Here is a 17,777-nt window from a genome sequence, read left to right on the forward strand (position 1 = left end):
ACGTTTGCGGTTTCAGACGTTGGCAGCAAGCGAGCGATCAGAAAAACATCCGAGCTTGATGCTGATTTTGTTGGAAAACAAGATCAAACAATGACAATCTGACATTTCCACATCCCAAGGTCGAACTGGGACGAATCTACAACGAGGAACAGACAGACGAACCAGAAACATGCTTCTTCCTGTAGTTTACTGTTCAGATGCCAGACTTTCTCGTTTTGCTCTTACGTTCTTTTTGGCAGTGTGACCTCCTTAAACCCTCAGCAGTGATTGGTTTCTCTGTCTCTGTAGCAACACATCGCCCCTCTGAAGTCTGTTAGCAAGGGCCCAATTAAAACATGAACTCAGAGCCAGCGCCTCCTCGCTCCCATTTGTCACGTTGGGCTCTGAGCAGCTTCGTTAGAGGAGAAGAAGCTGAGGCCGCTGCTGACAAAGCTTCAGTTCACTGCTGAGGCAGGAACCTGGAAACTTCTCAGGACGTCATTTATCATCTAAAACAAACACACTCTAATCTGTTAATTAGTGAGTTAATTAGTGAGTTAATTAGTTAGTTTATTAGTGAGCTGGATGAAACACAGGAGGATCAAAAGTGAAGTGTCCTGAAAAATGTCTAAAATCAAACAGGAAACAAGACGGAACTTGCAGAAGGAAACTAACTGATGGGATGTGACACTGGTGTGAGACCTGGTTCTCACACACCTTCATGTGTTTTATCACATTTTCAGAAATGACTAAAACTCCCATAATGAATATGAAAGTCCTTGAGTTCATGACTTGAACAGATGGAGCGTGTTCCTGTGTAGATGCTGAACAGGCTTCAATAAGCTCGTGTGTGTTTCCCACTTCAGACGCAGCCGACAAACCTTCACTGACAATCAGAGCAAACAGAGAAACACTTTAAATCCTCAGGAGCACCAGAAACTGCTGGTTTCAAAAGAAGCCCTGGATGTTGTTGTGTGGTTTGGATCGACGCTCAGTCTGTGTCTGAGCCGAGGGGTCGACCTGAACTGAACCTCTGAGTTTATTCATTTCAGAACTCCTGCTCTGACAAAACAGCTTGAACCTGTTACAGGACATGAAAACTGTCAGTTTTACGGCTCTTGGCTCGTAAAACAAGAAAAAAACCTTTCGTCTTTAAGTATTTGTTGATATGACTCGTACAGTGGAACCAGGCGGCTGATTTGAGGTCGTGAGGACGTAAAAGTGGAGATTAGGTTTCATAGGAGCGTCAACGAGACATTTTCAAAATAAAAGAAATACAGTAGATGTTTACCTTTGAAACAGTTATTCCTGTGTTAAACTTCAGCAGCTTCAGGAAGGAGTTCTCCATCTCTACTTAGCGCTGATGTTTCAGTCACATCCACAGTTTGTGAAACCAGACTCTACTGTAGCTGCTGGAAACATCTGGACGAGGCGTCATCGTGTCTCGTCCGGTTAATGTTGACGGGAGTTTCTCTGTGAGGTCTCAGCAGTTCACACAAACCTGATGCACACATATGTTGTGGAGAAGAACAGATGTTACACAATGAAGTGAAGGTGTTTGGATGTTTGCAACCTGGTTACACACAGTTTGCTTCCTCTGCATAAACAAAGCCCACATTCAACACATTGACACACACATGTGCAGATGTAAATCATAGTCACTCCCTCTCACTTGTGTTGTGTCGATCTTATTGTTGTATCTTTTCAGGTGGCAGTTGTGTCTTGTTTCTTCTGCTTTTTGTCTCTGGTGTGAACGAACTGAACTGAGAATCAAATCGTCAGTATTCTTCTCCACGTTGTCACTGTCACACGTGAAAATGATTATTTCCAAGTTCGTGTGAAGATTCATCATTGACGCAGATAATTTGGCTTCATGGTTGCGTAACACAGGTGTAACTAATACGATGAAGTGTGTTGTGTCTGTGAGCCAAGTCATCGGGGGTTTCACAGCGTTAACTACAGGACGCTGCAGCGATCTGACCTGTCAGACGTGCACTGAGGGCCGTGCATCCACTCTGATAAATGTCCAAACCACATTCCAGCCCAGGGACGCTCATCTCGTGTAATTCATGGAGCTGTGGGATGTGACCCCAGCCTGTTCTGGTGCAGTGGGACCGATGCTCTGCAGCCGTCGTCCAGAGGTCGCGACCCGAGGACCGACAGCCGCCTCAGATGAGTCTACTTGGACAGTTTCCACCTGATGAGACAAGAGCCTGAAGAATGGAGGCTTCCTCCAAACGTAAATCAGGACAAACTGAGGGACATACAAGAGATTTACAACATTTGGACACAGTGACCCCCAGTGGACATTTATTCATATTTTGTTCATGTTATTAGTCATATTTACACATTTAACTTCAGAAAGGTCTTCAGTGCAGAACTTGTATTTATTTACTAACTAAATGTCTGAATACTTCTTCACGTCTCTCCTTCATTCCATCAGTTGTCAAAGAAGAGACGAGAATCCAGTGAAAATTATTCTGAAGTTTATTTTAATAAATACAGCACATGGTCCAAGAATCAAGAAGAAACACTGAAAAGGGTCAAAACGGCTCTTTGTTTTCTAATCAGCTCTTTAGATGCAGGCACTTCACCCAGTGTCTGTTTAACATGGTGCGGCAGGGTGTGTGTGTGTGTGTGTGTGTGTGTGTGTATAAAAGTCAGTAAACAACATACATGTTTTTTTTCTCTCATCACTGTCAATAATAAAACTATCAAAGTAAAAGCACATCAGACCAGAAAAGACAAAAACCCACAACCGTTCGCAGCCGACGGAAGAGAAACCTGAAAAACGGCTGAAAGTTCAAAAACAACATTTACAAATGAACAATGTGTGTCTGTCTGCCAACATCTTTAAACTAAGATCCTTATTTAAACATTTAAACCAACACATGGACATCAGGTGGAGTTAAACAACGGGAACATGGATCATCTCTTCAGTCCAGAGCAGTTTCTTTAAGTTCTTATATTCAAGAGTTTGACTTTACGCACTGAGCTCAGATTGTCTGGAGGTTTTCTGTGAAGAACAGAAAGCGTCACATCAGGAACAGAATCAAAGATTGTATCTTTAGTAAATTTCATCTTTTTTAAAAATCGTTCTAAAATCTATAAAAAGCTTATACAGGTGTGAAAATATCTGCAACTCAGCTTATAAAGGAACTACAGTCACTCCACTGTAAATCAAAATGGACGACATCTCCCAAAAGGAAGCCAAAACATCTGGATTGCCCCCCGGCGGCTGGCTGCCACCAGGGGGCCACGGTTTGTTTAGTGCCACATGACGCTGCTGTTGGTTGATGCTGAACATGTTTTAATATATATACTGTATATATAAATATATAAGCTAACAACCAGTAAGCAAAGAAGTCCGCACAGATATATTTGTACCAGGAACTCGAACATTGCTGCGCTGCATTTGTGGAGCATGGAGCATAAAATTAAAAAGTGTGAAAAGGTTTATATTTCTCTACGTTTGTCAAGACGGCTGAAAATGTGACAATTTCATGTTAGAATTCAAAAGAATCGATCTCGACACAGACGAGTGTTTCCACCGACCTCAGAGATTTACACAGATGTTTCTGTGACCAGGCGAGAGCTGAGGGAGTTTAACGGTTCTTCTGAAAGTTCAGGTAGAAGACCTCAGGTGTATTTCTCTTTGCGTGACGACACAGTGTTTGTCTGTCAGCAGCAACATCTGGTGAATGAAACGCTGGAAGACGCCAGAAGAGAACTGGAGAAGAAGGAGATCCAACCTATGTGCACATACTTTAAAAACATGTTCCCAGGAAGGAACCGACTGGGAACATGTTTAGTAGGAGGATCATACGGAGGTTGTGTATAAGTGTGTAAAAGTGGTGTGTGTGTGTGTGTGTGTGTGTGTGTCCTCAAGAGATTGTCGATCATCATCAGTTTGATCTTCATCAAATGAGGGTAATTTGCAGGTCAGATTTCTCGGGGGTGCAGCGGTTAAGCTCCTCCTCTCCGCTGCTGCCATCTAACGCCAGCTCACCCATTTCGCTGCGGCGTTTCCACGGTGACTGGTTCTCCGTCACTTTGAGGACTGCACCGTCTCCTGCAGGGACAGGCGGGAGCGCGCCGGAGGGAGGGCCCCCATCACGGACGGGCTCAGCCTCCAGGGAAGCAGGCCCAGGAAGTTGTCCGGCTGGTGCGTGTCCAGCGTGAGGCTGAGAACCCGCTGAGGAGCGGCGGGTGGAGGATTGTGGGTAGTGTAGCTCCGGCTCGAGGGGGTAGTAGAAGGTGGAGGAGGACGTTGGGGAGGGAGAAGAGAGGTCACTGCGTTCCTGGAGAGAGAAGGAAGCAGGAGAGGAAGTCAGAGGCAGGAGAGAGATGGTTGAATGGCGGCTGGACGGATGGACGGATGAGGTGATGGAACAAAGTGTCTGTGGACGGATGATGGACGGATGAGGTGATGGAACAAAGTGTCTGTGGACGGATGATGGACGGATTCAAACAGATGAAGAAGAGATAACAGAAGGTGAAACTAACTCAGAAACACAATCAGAGCTTTTCTCCTCATTCAGTCCAAAGTCTTTTCAAGCTCACAACAAAATGTCTCCTCAAGATTCCCCTCAGGAAACATCATCTTATTATTTCACTTTAATAATCTGGTGGAGACAAACGACTGCCAACGTTTGGTTTTATTCCACCAGAACTCAAATATGTTTCTCTGTAATAATAATTCATTCATGTATTCTTTTGGCCTGAATGTCGTTAAATGTCAGGACGCAAGACAAATCAACAAGAAATCTGAAAACGCCTCCAGGAATCTTCCTGTAATAATAAATTAGATTTGATTTTCTCCCTTCAAGGATAAAACAACTATTGAACTTTCTGTGAGATAAACCATGAGCACATGTTAACATCACCTGTCCAAGTTAATATTCATCATTCACATCAAAACGCTTATTGAATAGAAATCCTTTTTCTAAATGATGCTTCATCAGTGATGACATTCAGATGATGGATTATTATGTTGGCTGGTGTTAAAGGAAACATTCAATTAATACATTTAATGAATTAATATGTTTCAACACATGATTTAATTAATATGCAACAAGTTGGATGTGTTAGAATGAAGTTCTGAGAACACTTAGTGTTAGTGAGGAAAGTAAAGGAAGCAGCCAGACGCTCAGTCTGACCTGATACTGATGCCACAGGGTCACACAGAGTCACACAGGTCACACGGTCACACACAGTGACACAGGTCACACAGGTGCACAGGGTCACACAGGGTCACACAGAGTCACACAGAGTCACACAGGGTCACACAGGGTCACACAGGGTGCACAGGGTCAAGGTCACACAGGGTCACACAGGGTGACACAGGGTCACACAGGTCACACAGAGTCAACAGAGTCACACAGGGTCACACAGGTCACACAGGGTCACACAGGTCACACAGGGTCACACAGGTCACACAGGGTCACACAGAGTCACACAGGTCACACAGGGTCACACAGGTCTCACAGAGTCACACAGGTCACACAGGTCACACAGGGTCACACAGAGTCACACAGGGTCACACAGGGTGACACAGGGTCACACAGGGTCACACAGAGTCACACAGGGTCACACAGAGTCACACAGGTCACACAGGGTCACACAGGGTCACACAGGTCACACAGGGTCACACAGGGTCACACAGGGTCACACAGAGTCACACAGGTCACACAGGGTCACACAGGACAGCAGGTCACGGTCACACAGTCACACAGGTCACACAGGGTCACACAGGGTCACACAACAGGTCACACAGGGTCACACAGGGTCACACAGGTCTCACAGAGTCACACAGGTCACACAGGTCACAGGGTCACACAGGGTCACACAGAGTCCACGTCACACAGGCACACAGGTCACGCAGGTCACAGGTCACACAGGTCACAAGGTCACACAGGTCACACAGAGTCACACAGGTCCGGTGACAAGGTCACAGGTCAACAGGTCACACAGGGTCACACAGGTCGGCAAGGTCCGGTCACATAGGTCACAGTCACAGGCACAAGGTCACACGGGTCACAGGTCACACGGTCACAAGTCACACAGAGTCACAGGTCCAAAGCCCCATCACACAGGTCACAGGGTCACACAGGTCACACAGGGTCACACAGAGTCACACAGGGTCACACAGGGTCACACAGGGTCACACAGGTCACACAGGGTACACACAGGGTCACAGCGGAGTTCTTACAATCTGGAACAATTCATTAACTTTTTCCTTTTAATTTCACTCATTGGTTTTTCACCATGTTTCTACAAATTGTAAACTTTAGCGTGGGCTCGTTCTTTGCAGGTAGTCGCGGACACAGAATCTGAAGCTCTGTGATTGGACGTTTCTTACTGCATGTACTATGTTTTGAGTACTTAATATGTTGTGTACTTATACGTTCTGTCTACTTTACGTTTACACCGGGATCAGAGAGAAGCAGCATCTCAGTCCCGTCTGTGTCCTGGACATCGTAGAATTGACAATAAAGTTGACTTTGACTTTGAAATGCATCTTGGGAGTTGTAGTTGAGAGTTTTGAGTCAGATTCCAGTGATAATAACATTGAACATGTTATCTGCTGAGACAAAGACTGAAATGAAGAGATGACACAGGGGTCCATGCAGTCGCATGCAACACGTACAAACGACTGATGCTGCAGTTGCCGAGGAGCAGGAGAGGATCGGGAGGCGGTTGCTAAGGAAGCTGAGGGGCAGAGGGACGTGGTGACTGGACGATGAGCAGCGGTGGGAGGGGCAGGAAGTAGCGGCGGGGCTCATTTTGGGAAGGTTAGTACATCACTGTCAGACCTCACTCTCTGAAAAGCACACACACACAAACGCACACACACGCAGAGGAGAAACAGAAACACAACAGGACAGAGGGTTAGAGGAAAGAAGACTCGTGAGGAATTAGGGTCGGTGGAATCCTGCTGGACGTCAGGAACACTGCAAATGTTAAGACAGGAAAAAACAGCTGAGACGAGATTCACAGAGGATTGATGATGTGGTGAGGATGAAGAGGAAAACGAAGCTGGACCCGACTCGCACGCTGAAGGATTGATGGCCTCGAATTCTGTTGTTCACATGTTAACGTAACATGTGAATGTCAAAAATGAAATGAAATAAAGATAAAGATTATATGGTTGCATTGATGATGCAGACCCAGAGAAAAGCTGCAGCGTGAAGGGTAAATGCTTCGGTGAGAAGAGGCTGGTTGGGATGAATGAGGGGGACACGGGGTCACATACGTGCTGCATTCACCACTGCAGAAGGGAGTATACCTCTGTATACAAGGGCTGGACAGCCTTCTGGCCTGACGGACCTGGAAACAACAGTTTACAGCAAAGCTCAGTTACAGTAACGTGAAGAGCTTCTTTCCCGAAAACCACAAATCCATTCAACAGAGGATTTACTGATCGGACGAGGATCCAGAGAAGAAGAGAAGCATCAATCACTTCTCACACACTGATGTTAGCGCTGCTTTAACTTACGTTTAACTTCGTAATACGTGTTAACTTGTGTCTACGGGAGAAAGGTAATGCTGCCCAGATTGATTCTTCATATTTCTGTTCAGCATCACACTTCAACCTTCACATGCAGAAGAGTTTCTTTTCCTTTTGGTGGATAATCATGTGGTTTTGGAAGCAAACTCTTCAAACAGAGAGAAGAGACGGGTAGGGGGTGTGTGTGTGTGTGTGTGTGTGTGTGTGTGTGTGTGTGTGTGTGTGTGTGTGTGTGTGTGTGTGAATAAAAACTTTGTTAAGTCATCATCACGTTGTGAAAATCCTGAAAATGTAAAAACAGTAGTATAAACATTGAGATTCTGCAGAATAAGATATGTATATATATATATATATATATATATATATATATATAAAAAACATATATGATCTCACCATCTAACAAACAGTCATTTATTTGTGATCATAGAGATATGAGCTTCAGGTGAGATCGAGCTTCTTTAAACTGTGTCTCTGCTGCAGAGTCCTCCTCTGCCACAAGAGGGAGCCCCTGCTGTAAACAGCATCCAGTGATGTCACTGATCAGAGGATTCAAAGAAATCATGAAGCAAAATTCATTATTGATCTGATCAGGATCTTACAGGGATCGAACAGTAGTCAATAGTTTATGGTTTGATTCCCTCACAACATGAAAGGATGAGTGTGGTACCCACAGTGTTGGCCGAGCGTCCGGGGCCACGCTGAGCCACAATGGCTCCTGAGATGGCTTTGATCCAGCTGTGCATGTCCTCTGGACTGTCAGCCTGACACACAGAGAGGACGCTAGATGTTAAATACATTTTATAATAGAAGAGATGAAGAGAGAAAGTGTATCTAACGTGGTCTTCATAGATGTCACCTGAATGTAGAAGGTCCTGGAGCTGGTGACCATCTCAAACAGATTGTCCCTCATCATCAGCTCGCTGCAGACAGCCAGACAGAAGATGTTAATGACGTGCAGCTCGACTCTGATACCAGCACCGATTCACCTGAACTCAAACAACTGACCTCTGTTTACACTCCTGAACTTTGTGAATCTCCTTCAGAGCGATGACTCTCAGCGCCTCGCGCTCCTGTGGGAGGACGAGGAGACAAAACTCAACTTCACCACAAAAACACACATCATAGAAAACTGAACCGCCCATCTAATCATCAGTTTCTACTATTTTTAATTTGTTCCTGTGAAATAAATCATCACAATAAAATAAGTAAATGATTTAGAGCTGAATATTTTATGTTTTAAGGCCAGAAGAATAAATAAGACGAAGAAAGTCTTATTAATCATATTGTATTTTGACTCCAGCACCGACTCTGACATGTGTCCTCACACTGACCATAAACATCCTAATAAGCAGCGTTGATTTGTGAAAATCTATTTCATATGTGGAATGACACCGGCAGAACAGATGAAGAAGAAGCAGCTGGTCCCTCGTGTTCCTCTCTCACCAGCTCACAGCACTAACTGGCTCAGCACTGGTATTCCCTCGCTGACTCATCACATTTAGCAACTGACAATTAAAGGCTATTTAAAGAGCTTTTATACGTGTGGTGAACCGCAGCTGAGTCTCCTCCGTCTCCTCTCAGACGCGGAGCAGGAGGCGTGTAATTCGTATGTGATTCTTCTGATGCATTAAGAGCCTTCGAGTCAAAGGGTTTTAGAATAAACGGAGGTTGTTAACACGACGTTCTACAAACGTCCATGTGTCACTCGTGGTCAGTGTCAAACACGTCATCACAGTTTTAATTGGCTGGAATCTGTGGCGTGACGACGAGGTGACAGCCTCCACGGCTCCTTGACTCTGGATGACACAAATATAAAAGACTGAGCTTGAAATACTGCGAAGGGTTTCAAATCTGATGTTCACAACATGGAATATTATAGTTTTTTTTACTGTATTTACTTTTAGATTTGATGTTTTTTCTACGGTTGTAATCATCAGTCAGAAAGCATCAGTCATATGATTCAGATCAGGAGTCATACACACACACACACACACACACACACACACACACACACACACACACACACACACACACACACACACACACACACACACACACACACACACACACACACACACACACACACAGGGTGTGTCCATATATGTGCACAGACAGCCTGAGGTTACGACTCCCTGCTCTGTGCCTCATGAGGAGGTATTCAGGAAACATGCTGCTGCTGGTGAAGACACACAACTCCCTGCAGGCAAAACAAGCCTCACTGTGTGTGTGTGTGTGTCTGTCTGTGTGTGTGTGTGTGTGTGTGTGTGTGTGTGTGTGTGTGTCTGTGTGTGTGTGTGTGTGTGTGTGTTGAACCTGGTGACAGACGTTCTTCTGTTGTGGATTTCTTACCTGGTCAGATTTGTAGTAGCTGAGAGCGTTTTCCTCCAGCATGAAGTACCTCCTCTTCCACGTCTTCATCTGAGGAAGAAGAGCAGATTAGGGATGTTCCTCTCCAGGGGAACTTGAGGTGTCATGATGGGATCTTTCTCTGGACCCGAGTCAAGCTAAATGCTCTCACCACAGCTCCTTGTTTGACGCAGTAGCCGGCCTTGATGACGGCCTGGTCCTGGGCTCCTCTGGACAGGAAGTAGGGCAGCTGGTTCTGAGTCCGCTTCACCCCCCCTCGCTCCGCCCCGTTCTGCCCTTCTCCCTGCTCCTAACACACATGCACACAGACACATGTTCTTTAACACATCCATGTTTCATTTCCTCTCCTGTGGCTCAGAGTTAGATTTGTCTGTGCGTTCGTCACATGGGCCACAGATTCACTCTGCTCATCTCCTCTCACTCAACACCCCCACATCGTTACTCCCCAGAGCCCCCTGGAGCCCCTGAATGTTTCCTACAGCTACACCTTTATGAAATAATCAGACTCTGAAGAGTAACTGAGTCAAATCCTCTTCAATAAGTGAGTTCTTTTGCTCAGAGACTCTTCACTGCATGTTTCCTTATTTAAAGTTGAGTCACAGATTGAAAACCAGCCGTCACTTGTCTGGGTTGATGCTCACCGGGGGTCATGTGCTTGTGGCTGCATACCGATACAGACAGGACTGAACGTGCTGCGCTGCTGCTGCTATCAGACACTCACAGGGCAGAGTGTGTGTGTGTGTGTCTGTCTGTGTGTGTTACCTGAGTAGCGGTGGTGATAGGGACCCCTCCTATGATCTCCGTCTTGTAGGAGACCTGCTTCATTCCCAGGACGTCCTGCGGCGTCTCTGTGTGGGCAGTGTGGCCCTCGCCGGGCTTTGGCACCTAAAACACAAGAAGACGTTAACCACAGTCTGAGGTTTAAATCAGTTCGTCTCTTTATAATCTTTTCAAGGAACTTTTATCTTATAGTTTGTCTCAAAAACTGAACTTAAATCTGCAGGAATAACGTTTTCAAATGAAAGATCTATTTTGAGAATTACAAATGATAAATCACAAACAACAAGAGACGCTGGAAATTTCATTTGAATCCCCGACGGAATTATGTTTTTTGTGTGTATGTGTGTAGATGTTTGTATGTTCTGTGTTCAAATATATTCAATATTCAGTTTGTTGGATTAAATATCTCTGAATAAAAACCATGAACACACAAACTCCGACCTGTGTCACTCTGCTGCCAGAAGAACTCACCACAGCAGCAGATGTGCATTAATCTGTTAAATCACACTTTCCTCCCTGTTGGAGTGATGTTTGTAGAATTCAGCTGTTTTCACCTTTAAAATAAACCAACACATTAGTGACCTGTTTATCAGATTTAAGAAGGAACCAGTGGATCACAGAAAACACGATTAATTCAGGGTTTGAAATCCTAACTAGAGGATTCCTGACTCCTGACGACAGCTGAAGTAAACATGAAGCTGTGACGCTCCCTTTACACTCGGTGACTCCTGAACTGACTCGGGCCTGATGGCGGACTTTCCATCTGCTGCAGCCGGAGGCCGACGACAGGGCGACGCACAACAGCAGGAGAAACAGGGTCACCTATTGATCCATCTGTGTGTGTGTGTGTGTGTGTGTGTGTGTGTGTGTGTGTGTGTGTGTGTGTGTGTGTGTGTGTGTGTGTGTGTGTGTGTGTGTGTGTGTGTGTGTGTGTGTGTGGGTGTGTGGGGGGGGGCTCACAGTAATCTTGGTGGCGTTGTTGAGAACACTGATCCATTCCACTAAGTCCTGCTGGTCGTTGGCTTGCAGGTAAAACTTCCTCATTCCTGCATTTATGACTTTAGAGAGAAAGAGAAATAGACAGAATGAAAACGTTTAGTTTGTGACGTCTTCTTACTTCGAAACATTAAACACGAACGTAAAGTCAACGAGAAACTGCAGGAAGAGAAATTCACTGAATGCAAATCACGAGCTAAAAATATCAGTTTGTTTCTGGTTTCTCAGAGCCAGAGGATGTAACACACACACACACACACACACACACACACACACACACACACACACACACACACACACACACACACACACACACACACACACACACACACACACACACACACACACACACACACACACACAGGTCAGGTCAAGGTCATTGTACAGTTTCCTCCCATTGAGGGACAAAAAGCTACCGTTGGTCACCGGAGGAAAAACAACAGGCAGCACAGGACAAAAGAGAGGAAGTAAAGCCACCGTCGGAGGAAAAGAGGGAGGGAGAGTGGAATAAGAGGAAGAGGAAGCACAGGAGCGAAAGGAAAGAGGAGGCTGGAGAGGAAGGAGGTAGGGACGGAGGGAAAGAAAGTGCATGAGCACCTGAAACCTGCATCTGTGTGTGATGTTTAAACATCGTTCTAAAACCAGACGCATCCATCTACTGCCTCCATTATTCTGGTTTCAGTCTTTCCACCAGATGTTGAACGTGGCCACAGGGATTTGCTGCCGTTCAGCCATGAAACCGTGAATTAGATCCAGCTGCGATGCTCGCGGTGAGGGCGGTGAGGGCCGGCTCGCAGACGGCGCTCCAGCTCATCCAGAGCGTGTTGGGTGGGGTTGAGGTCGGGGATCCGTGCAGGACGCTCGAGCTCCTCCACACCGAACTGAGAGAAGCTTGTTCTGTGTGGAGCTTTGTGCACGTGAGCATGTTGGAGCAGGAAAAGGCTAAAAGGCAGAAAGCTGCAACTAAACTAGTCCTCTGAGAATTAAGATTCACTGAGATTAAAGAGTCTGTGGATCACAGGAGAGCAGAAGGACCAGGAATGAGAAAGAGAGGGTGTGGGAATAAAGTTAAAATGTGGAGAGCTGTGTTTGAAACCTGTTTCTGAGCAGAAGACGTTTATGGCTCAATCTCTCCTGACACTGATCAACACACTGTACTTATGAGCTTTGAGGCATTCATAAAACATGACGTTAGTAGTTTGATATTTTCTTCACAGTTCAACTTCAGGCCCGATGACACATACGTGAATGTGTCAGTGAACCTTCGCCTCCCGAATGAAACCTTTGCTTCCTTTGGCAAACAAAGCACAATGTTCTGTGAACTTTGACCAGAGACATCGTGGATTCACGTACGTGTGACCAGGTCCTTAATGTTTACACTTCAAGCTCATTCACCACATTTTGAAATTCTTCTTGACATTTTGAGTTAATTCCTGAAAGACCCTTCCTCCTCTCAGCTTCTTCTCATTCTTGGTCCTCCTGCTCTTTCATAGTGGATAGAGCTGTAGAGTCAAACGGAGGAGAGGGAGAAAGAGGAGAAGAGATGAAGGAGGAGAGGGAGAAAGAGGAGAAGAAAGGAAGGAGGACTCACCGAAGCAGAACTCTGCCTTTGGCCTGAGTTTGGTGGCATCACTGACCTGAACAGGAGAGAAAATAGTTTATGTTATCAAAGAGAGATTCATTCTGTGATCTCCATCTTATCTCAAGGTATAAAGTACATGTGACTGTGAAGGACTGACTCACCTTCGAGATGTAGGTGAGCTTCAGAGAGCCCACCTTCTCTGCACCTTTAGGCAGATTCTGAACAGAGACAGAAAGAAACATCACTGTTACTTCATTGTTTCTTCATTCTTTGTGATAAAGGAAGAATTAGAGGAAAGGCCCCAAAACACTGAGGCTGAGTGATGTGGTGGAAATCAAGATAATAACTTGGACTGTGTCCAGAGTTTCTGTTGATAACGTTAGAATGTGGCGGCAAAAACAGCTGAAGAAGATCAAAACAAACCGACTGTCTACGAATGGAAATCAAGAAACGTGATGTAAAATGATTTGGTTAATGTAAAATATAATAAACTGATCTGAAGCTGAACCAAGAAGAATCTACAGGAGCTGTACATCCAGACTCTGTGTCCGAGGGGCGGACGTGCACAGAACTGACGTGTGCTTCACGCTCTCTCTGCAGGAGGAAGATCTGGAGAGGAAACCTTCTCATTTACTGACGTTTTCTCATCAACACGATTCATCTGAAAGAGAATCTGATGAACAGCTTCGGTCAGAACTCTGCCCTGACGGCAGCTGCCAACCTCTTCCTCATGTTGTGTGAGAGGAATTCCCCACAGTGAGAAATGCACTTTGTCTTCTGGTTCCTGTTTATCTGCATGGTTTGACAGCGAGCACCAGTCAACTCACTCACATGTGCACATCCAACCTGTCACACAGCCTCGTCTCCTCAGCCTCAACCAATCACGTTAGAATCCGTGGTTCGGTTTAGTTCTGTATCATAAACCCACAACTTCCTCTTTACTTCTTTTTACTCCAAACTCTTTCGTTTGAAATGTCACCTTGTGTTTTATGCGAAGCTCCTTTCCAATGTCCCCGAGCACAACTTCACCACACACAGAACATTAAAGACCCAGTACGATGGTGGACATGTTCCCAGTTCCTCTGCACACACACGGTCTCTAACCTGTGGGTTGTCCATGTACCACAGCAGGCTGCCCTGCTGCGTGTCCAGGATGAAGTATCTGCGCAGGAACCTGCCGCTGCTCTCATTCTCCTCGATGTCCAGGAAGCCACAGCTGCGATTCTGACGGTCCTTGTACGGCATCGCGACCCCGGCCAGCTCCGCCCGCCCTGGGGCATCACAGGAATTCTGCCAGGAAGAGAGAGAAAGTGGAGATTTAGCCAAAAGGTGTCAGTAGATGTTCTCACTCAGTGGCTGCACCTCCAGGACTTTCACAACCTTCAGCTCCCTCTCAGACAGAAACGTGTTGTTACAAGCAGGCGACCACACAAACACAATTCAAACACTGGAGCCTGTGTGAGGTTCTAGCAGCGTGTCCTGAAGGCAGGAGATGGACTCACTGATGGTAATCGTGTCCCGAAGGCAACTGTGATGGATCAAGATCTCAACTCAAGCTTTGCAACTTTCTACTTCATTACAGAGAAGGAAATTCAAGATGTAGGGAAACACGCGGAAAACTGTGTGTGTGTCTGTGTGTGTGTGTGTGTGTGTGTGTGTGTGTGTGTGTGTGTGTGTGTGTGTGTGTGTGTCTCTGTGTGTGTGTGACAGAGACAGACAAGGTCTGGAGGGAGGGATTTAACAGAGCAGAGTTTCTGTGAAGATGTGAATGTGTAAAAACTACGAGTCGATCAGAGCAAACCATCAGTTTTATCAGAGAAATAAAACCTGACACACAACAGATCTCAGGTCAGACGGAACAAAACAAGACAATGGAGAAACGTTGCTCTGGATGAAGTCGCCATGTTTTAAAACTCTATTGTTTTGTGGCTTCAGCATCTGTTTCCCTCGTTGTCTTGGCTCTGATTGGCCATTTACTCTCTCTCTCATCACTGTACACTGGTTCTGATCCCAGGTCAGATTGTTGCTGCCTCACACTTCCTGTCAATCAGGGCAGGTACTGGTTGGATTCTGGAGACTTTCACATTCATTAGGAAGTAACTGTAAAATCTCACGAATCCCAGTACAGGGGAAAACACACAGTATTACAATAACCTCAGTATGAGCTGCAAACACTCATTCACTCATCTAATCTAATATGAACTGTTCATAAGATCTGCAAATATCACGTTTTGTCCAACTAACAATTCAACACCTGAATATATTTAATTTATTCTCACATGCAGCCACAAAAACAGCTAATTCTCATATTTCTTCAGATAAAAAAGGACTGAAATGAATAATCATTGATCACAGCAGAAGCCAGTGACTGTTCTTTGATGACCGAGCAGCTTCATATGACAGAGACACTTTGAAGACAAAGCATAAGAAGCAGTTTGAGGACAGAAGCAGCAGAAGGTGTGAAGCTCTGTGAGGACATGAGGAGTCTGCAGGAAACCGACCAGCAGATATATGATAACACAGATCACCTGCTGCTCGTCTGCAGGAGATATGAATCTTCACATCAGATCCGAACACTGAGGTCAGACCAGCACATGAACACAGGTTGTAATACAGTGATCAGTTCTCTCAGATCCAACTGATCTCAGGCCTGTTTCCTCTGCGCCTCCATGACAGCTCGTCCCCTGCTCGACTCGTTGTCCCCGAAGTGACCCGGGAGAAGACACAGACCCTGTTCACACTGACCTGAGGACACTCGAGCACCCGCGACGGGACGGTTCCGGGTCCTACTCAGTTCGGATGAGTCCAGTGTGGCAGCAGCTGTCCGGCACCAGCGGAAAGACACACACTCACAGACACACACACTGCTTCCGCTCCGGGCTTTCACAGTAAAGCTGGGGACAGGCGTCACTTCCATGTGCATCATAAAGTAAAACACCCTCCAGGAGCTGAGATCAAGAGAGGAGCAGAAATATGGAGCATGTTGGACTCACAAGGTCCTAGATCTGACATTAATCATCATCCTCATCCTCATCCTCATCATCCTCATCATCATCCTCATCCTCATCATCATCATCCTCATCATCATCATCATCATCATCCTCATCATCCTCATCCTCATCCTCATCCTCATCATCATCATCATCATCATCATCCTCCTCCTCCTCCTCCTCCTCCTCCTCCTCTCATCATCATCCTCCTCCTCATCCTCATCATCCTCATCCTCATCCTCATCATCATCATCATCCTCCTCCTCTATCATCCTCACATCATCCTCATCATCGTCATATTAATATGATTTGTACAGGACTTTTTATAAAACATGTTTCACAGACAAACACATGCAGTGCATCAAGTTAATTCAAGACAATGGATCGAGTCAAGACATAAAACAAACTTATTAAAACAATGAAATAAAGAAATAAAGAAAAATAAAACAAACAAACAAACCGATTCCAGCTCCCCACAGGATGAACCCCATTAACTACTTCAGTCTGTAGTTAAGTCTTATCAAACCCCTCAGGCTGTAAACCAATGACATGAATATGATTAAACTATATTTAACAAGAGGCAGATCCCACATGAATACATGTCTGAATACATTGTGTATTAAAAACGTCAGTAAAGTGTTAGTGCTTTTATTTTGAAAGTAGTGTCATGGTCTCATCACTGTTACTTGATGCTGCAGATTTTCAACCAATCCCTGGCTCTCTTTGCAAAGCATGATGGTAAATGTGGTTCATTCTCTACAGATGTCTACAGCGATCCCATCTCAGCAATGCTGACATCTAGTGGTGACACACAAACATCTCAGCAGAGGAAATGTGAATTTTTCTCTCTGCACGTTTGACACTTATTTTCTAAAACTGTGATTCAAATTTATCTCTGCAGCATGTTTCCATGAAAGAATCGTCAGCAGCAGAAGAGAGAGACGTGCAGGAATGTGTCAATACTGTTTATGACCATTATTCAACTTTGTCCAACTATGTCCTGATGGACAGAGTCTAGCAGAGGACAGGAGAACGTCTAGTAACATCTGATGAGTCTCTGCCTGAATGATTTACACTGAAATCTCATGTCTGGTCTCACTGACTGATTCTGAGGATTTGAGAATGAGAATAGAGAGAAGAACCAACAATGATATGAATGATCAGAGGCCTGACTTCAGATGAATCTACAGGACAGAAGCTACTGAAGTCACAGTCTGATGCTCCAGAGGAGAATTCAGATGTTCCACTCCTTCCATCCTTCAGTTCCAGTGCAGACGCTCGTCGTGCTGTTTACCTGGTGACACAAGGGAAGTCGATGTTTGTGTCGTGGACTAAAGTAACTAATGTTCCACAATCTGTCTGCAACCATAACAACGCGTTTCCACTTCCCAACATTAAAATATAACTTTAAAAACTATGCTTTTTAACAGAGAATCTCTTATTTAATCTCGATTACATATTCAATGTCAATATAACGAGCTAGTTTGAATAAATCAAATCACTTGAGAGTGATTTGATTAAATAAAGTGTGTTTTTAATGAATATATATTTATGAATAAGTTTAACTTTATTT

The 17,777-nt window shown here is 45.1% G+C and overlaps 1 protein-coding gene across 4 annotated transcripts; it reads right to left on the reverse strand.

Annotated features, from left to right (window-relative positions):
• Window positions 1-2,448: 2,448 nt before the first annotated feature.
• On the reverse strand, window positions 2,449-16,092 carry plekha1b (pleckstrin homology domain containing, family A (phosphoinositide binding specific) member 1b). Of its 4 annotated transcripts, none has more exons than XM_035146432.2 (13): window positions 15,960-16,092; window positions 14,319-14,504; window positions 13,376-13,432; window positions 13,224-13,269; window positions 11,597-11,694; window positions 10,619-10,741; window positions 10,008-10,145; window positions 9,839-9,907; window positions 8,495-8,559; window positions 8,346-8,409; window positions 8,161-8,250; window positions 7,268-7,308; window positions 3,889-4,280 (listed from the first exon to the last, which is right to left on the reverse strand). In XM_035146432.2, the coding sequence occupies exons 2-13, from the start codon at window positions 14,457-14,459 to the stop codon at window positions 4,028-4,030; spliced, it is 1,185 nt and encodes a 394-aa protein (XP_035002323.1). In that variant the 5' UTR covers window positions 14,460-14,504; window positions 15,960-16,092; the 3' UTR covers window positions 3,889-4,027. The 4 variants fall into 4 exon arrangements, 3 of the variants coding, with proteins under 3 accessions (XP_035002319.1, XP_035002323.1, XP_035002322.1); XM_035146431.2 differs by having other exon boundaries at window positions 7,235-7,308; XR_004694492.2 differs by lacking the exon at window positions 7,268-7,308 and adding an exon at window positions 6,629-6,802 and having other exon boundaries at window positions 4,142-4,280.
• Window positions 16,093-17,777: the final 1,685 nt, after the last annotated feature.

This window comes from Hippoglossus stenolepis, chromosome 21 (genome assembly GCF_022539355.2).
Source record: "Hippoglossus stenolepis isolate QCI-W04-F060 chromosome 21, HSTE1.2, whole genome shotgun sequence".
Classification (NCBI taxonomy): Eukaryota; Metazoa; Chordata; class Actinopteri; order Pleuronectiformes; family Pleuronectidae; genus Hippoglossus; species Hippoglossus stenolepis.

Coding starts and splice junctions, on each gene's coding strand:
- plekha1b (XM_035146428.2), bottom strand. CDS start 14,459: ATGCCGTACAAGGACCGTCAGAATCGCAGCTGTGGCTTCCTGGACATC. Junction 8,560..9,838: donor GCTACTACAAATCTGACCAG/GTAAGAAATCCA, acceptor GTCCTCCCACAG/GAGCGCGAGGCGCTGAGAGT. Junction 4,281..8,160: donor CCGGACGCTCGGCCAACACT/GTGGGTACCACA, acceptor TTCTCTCTCCAG/GAACGCAGTGACCTCTCTTC.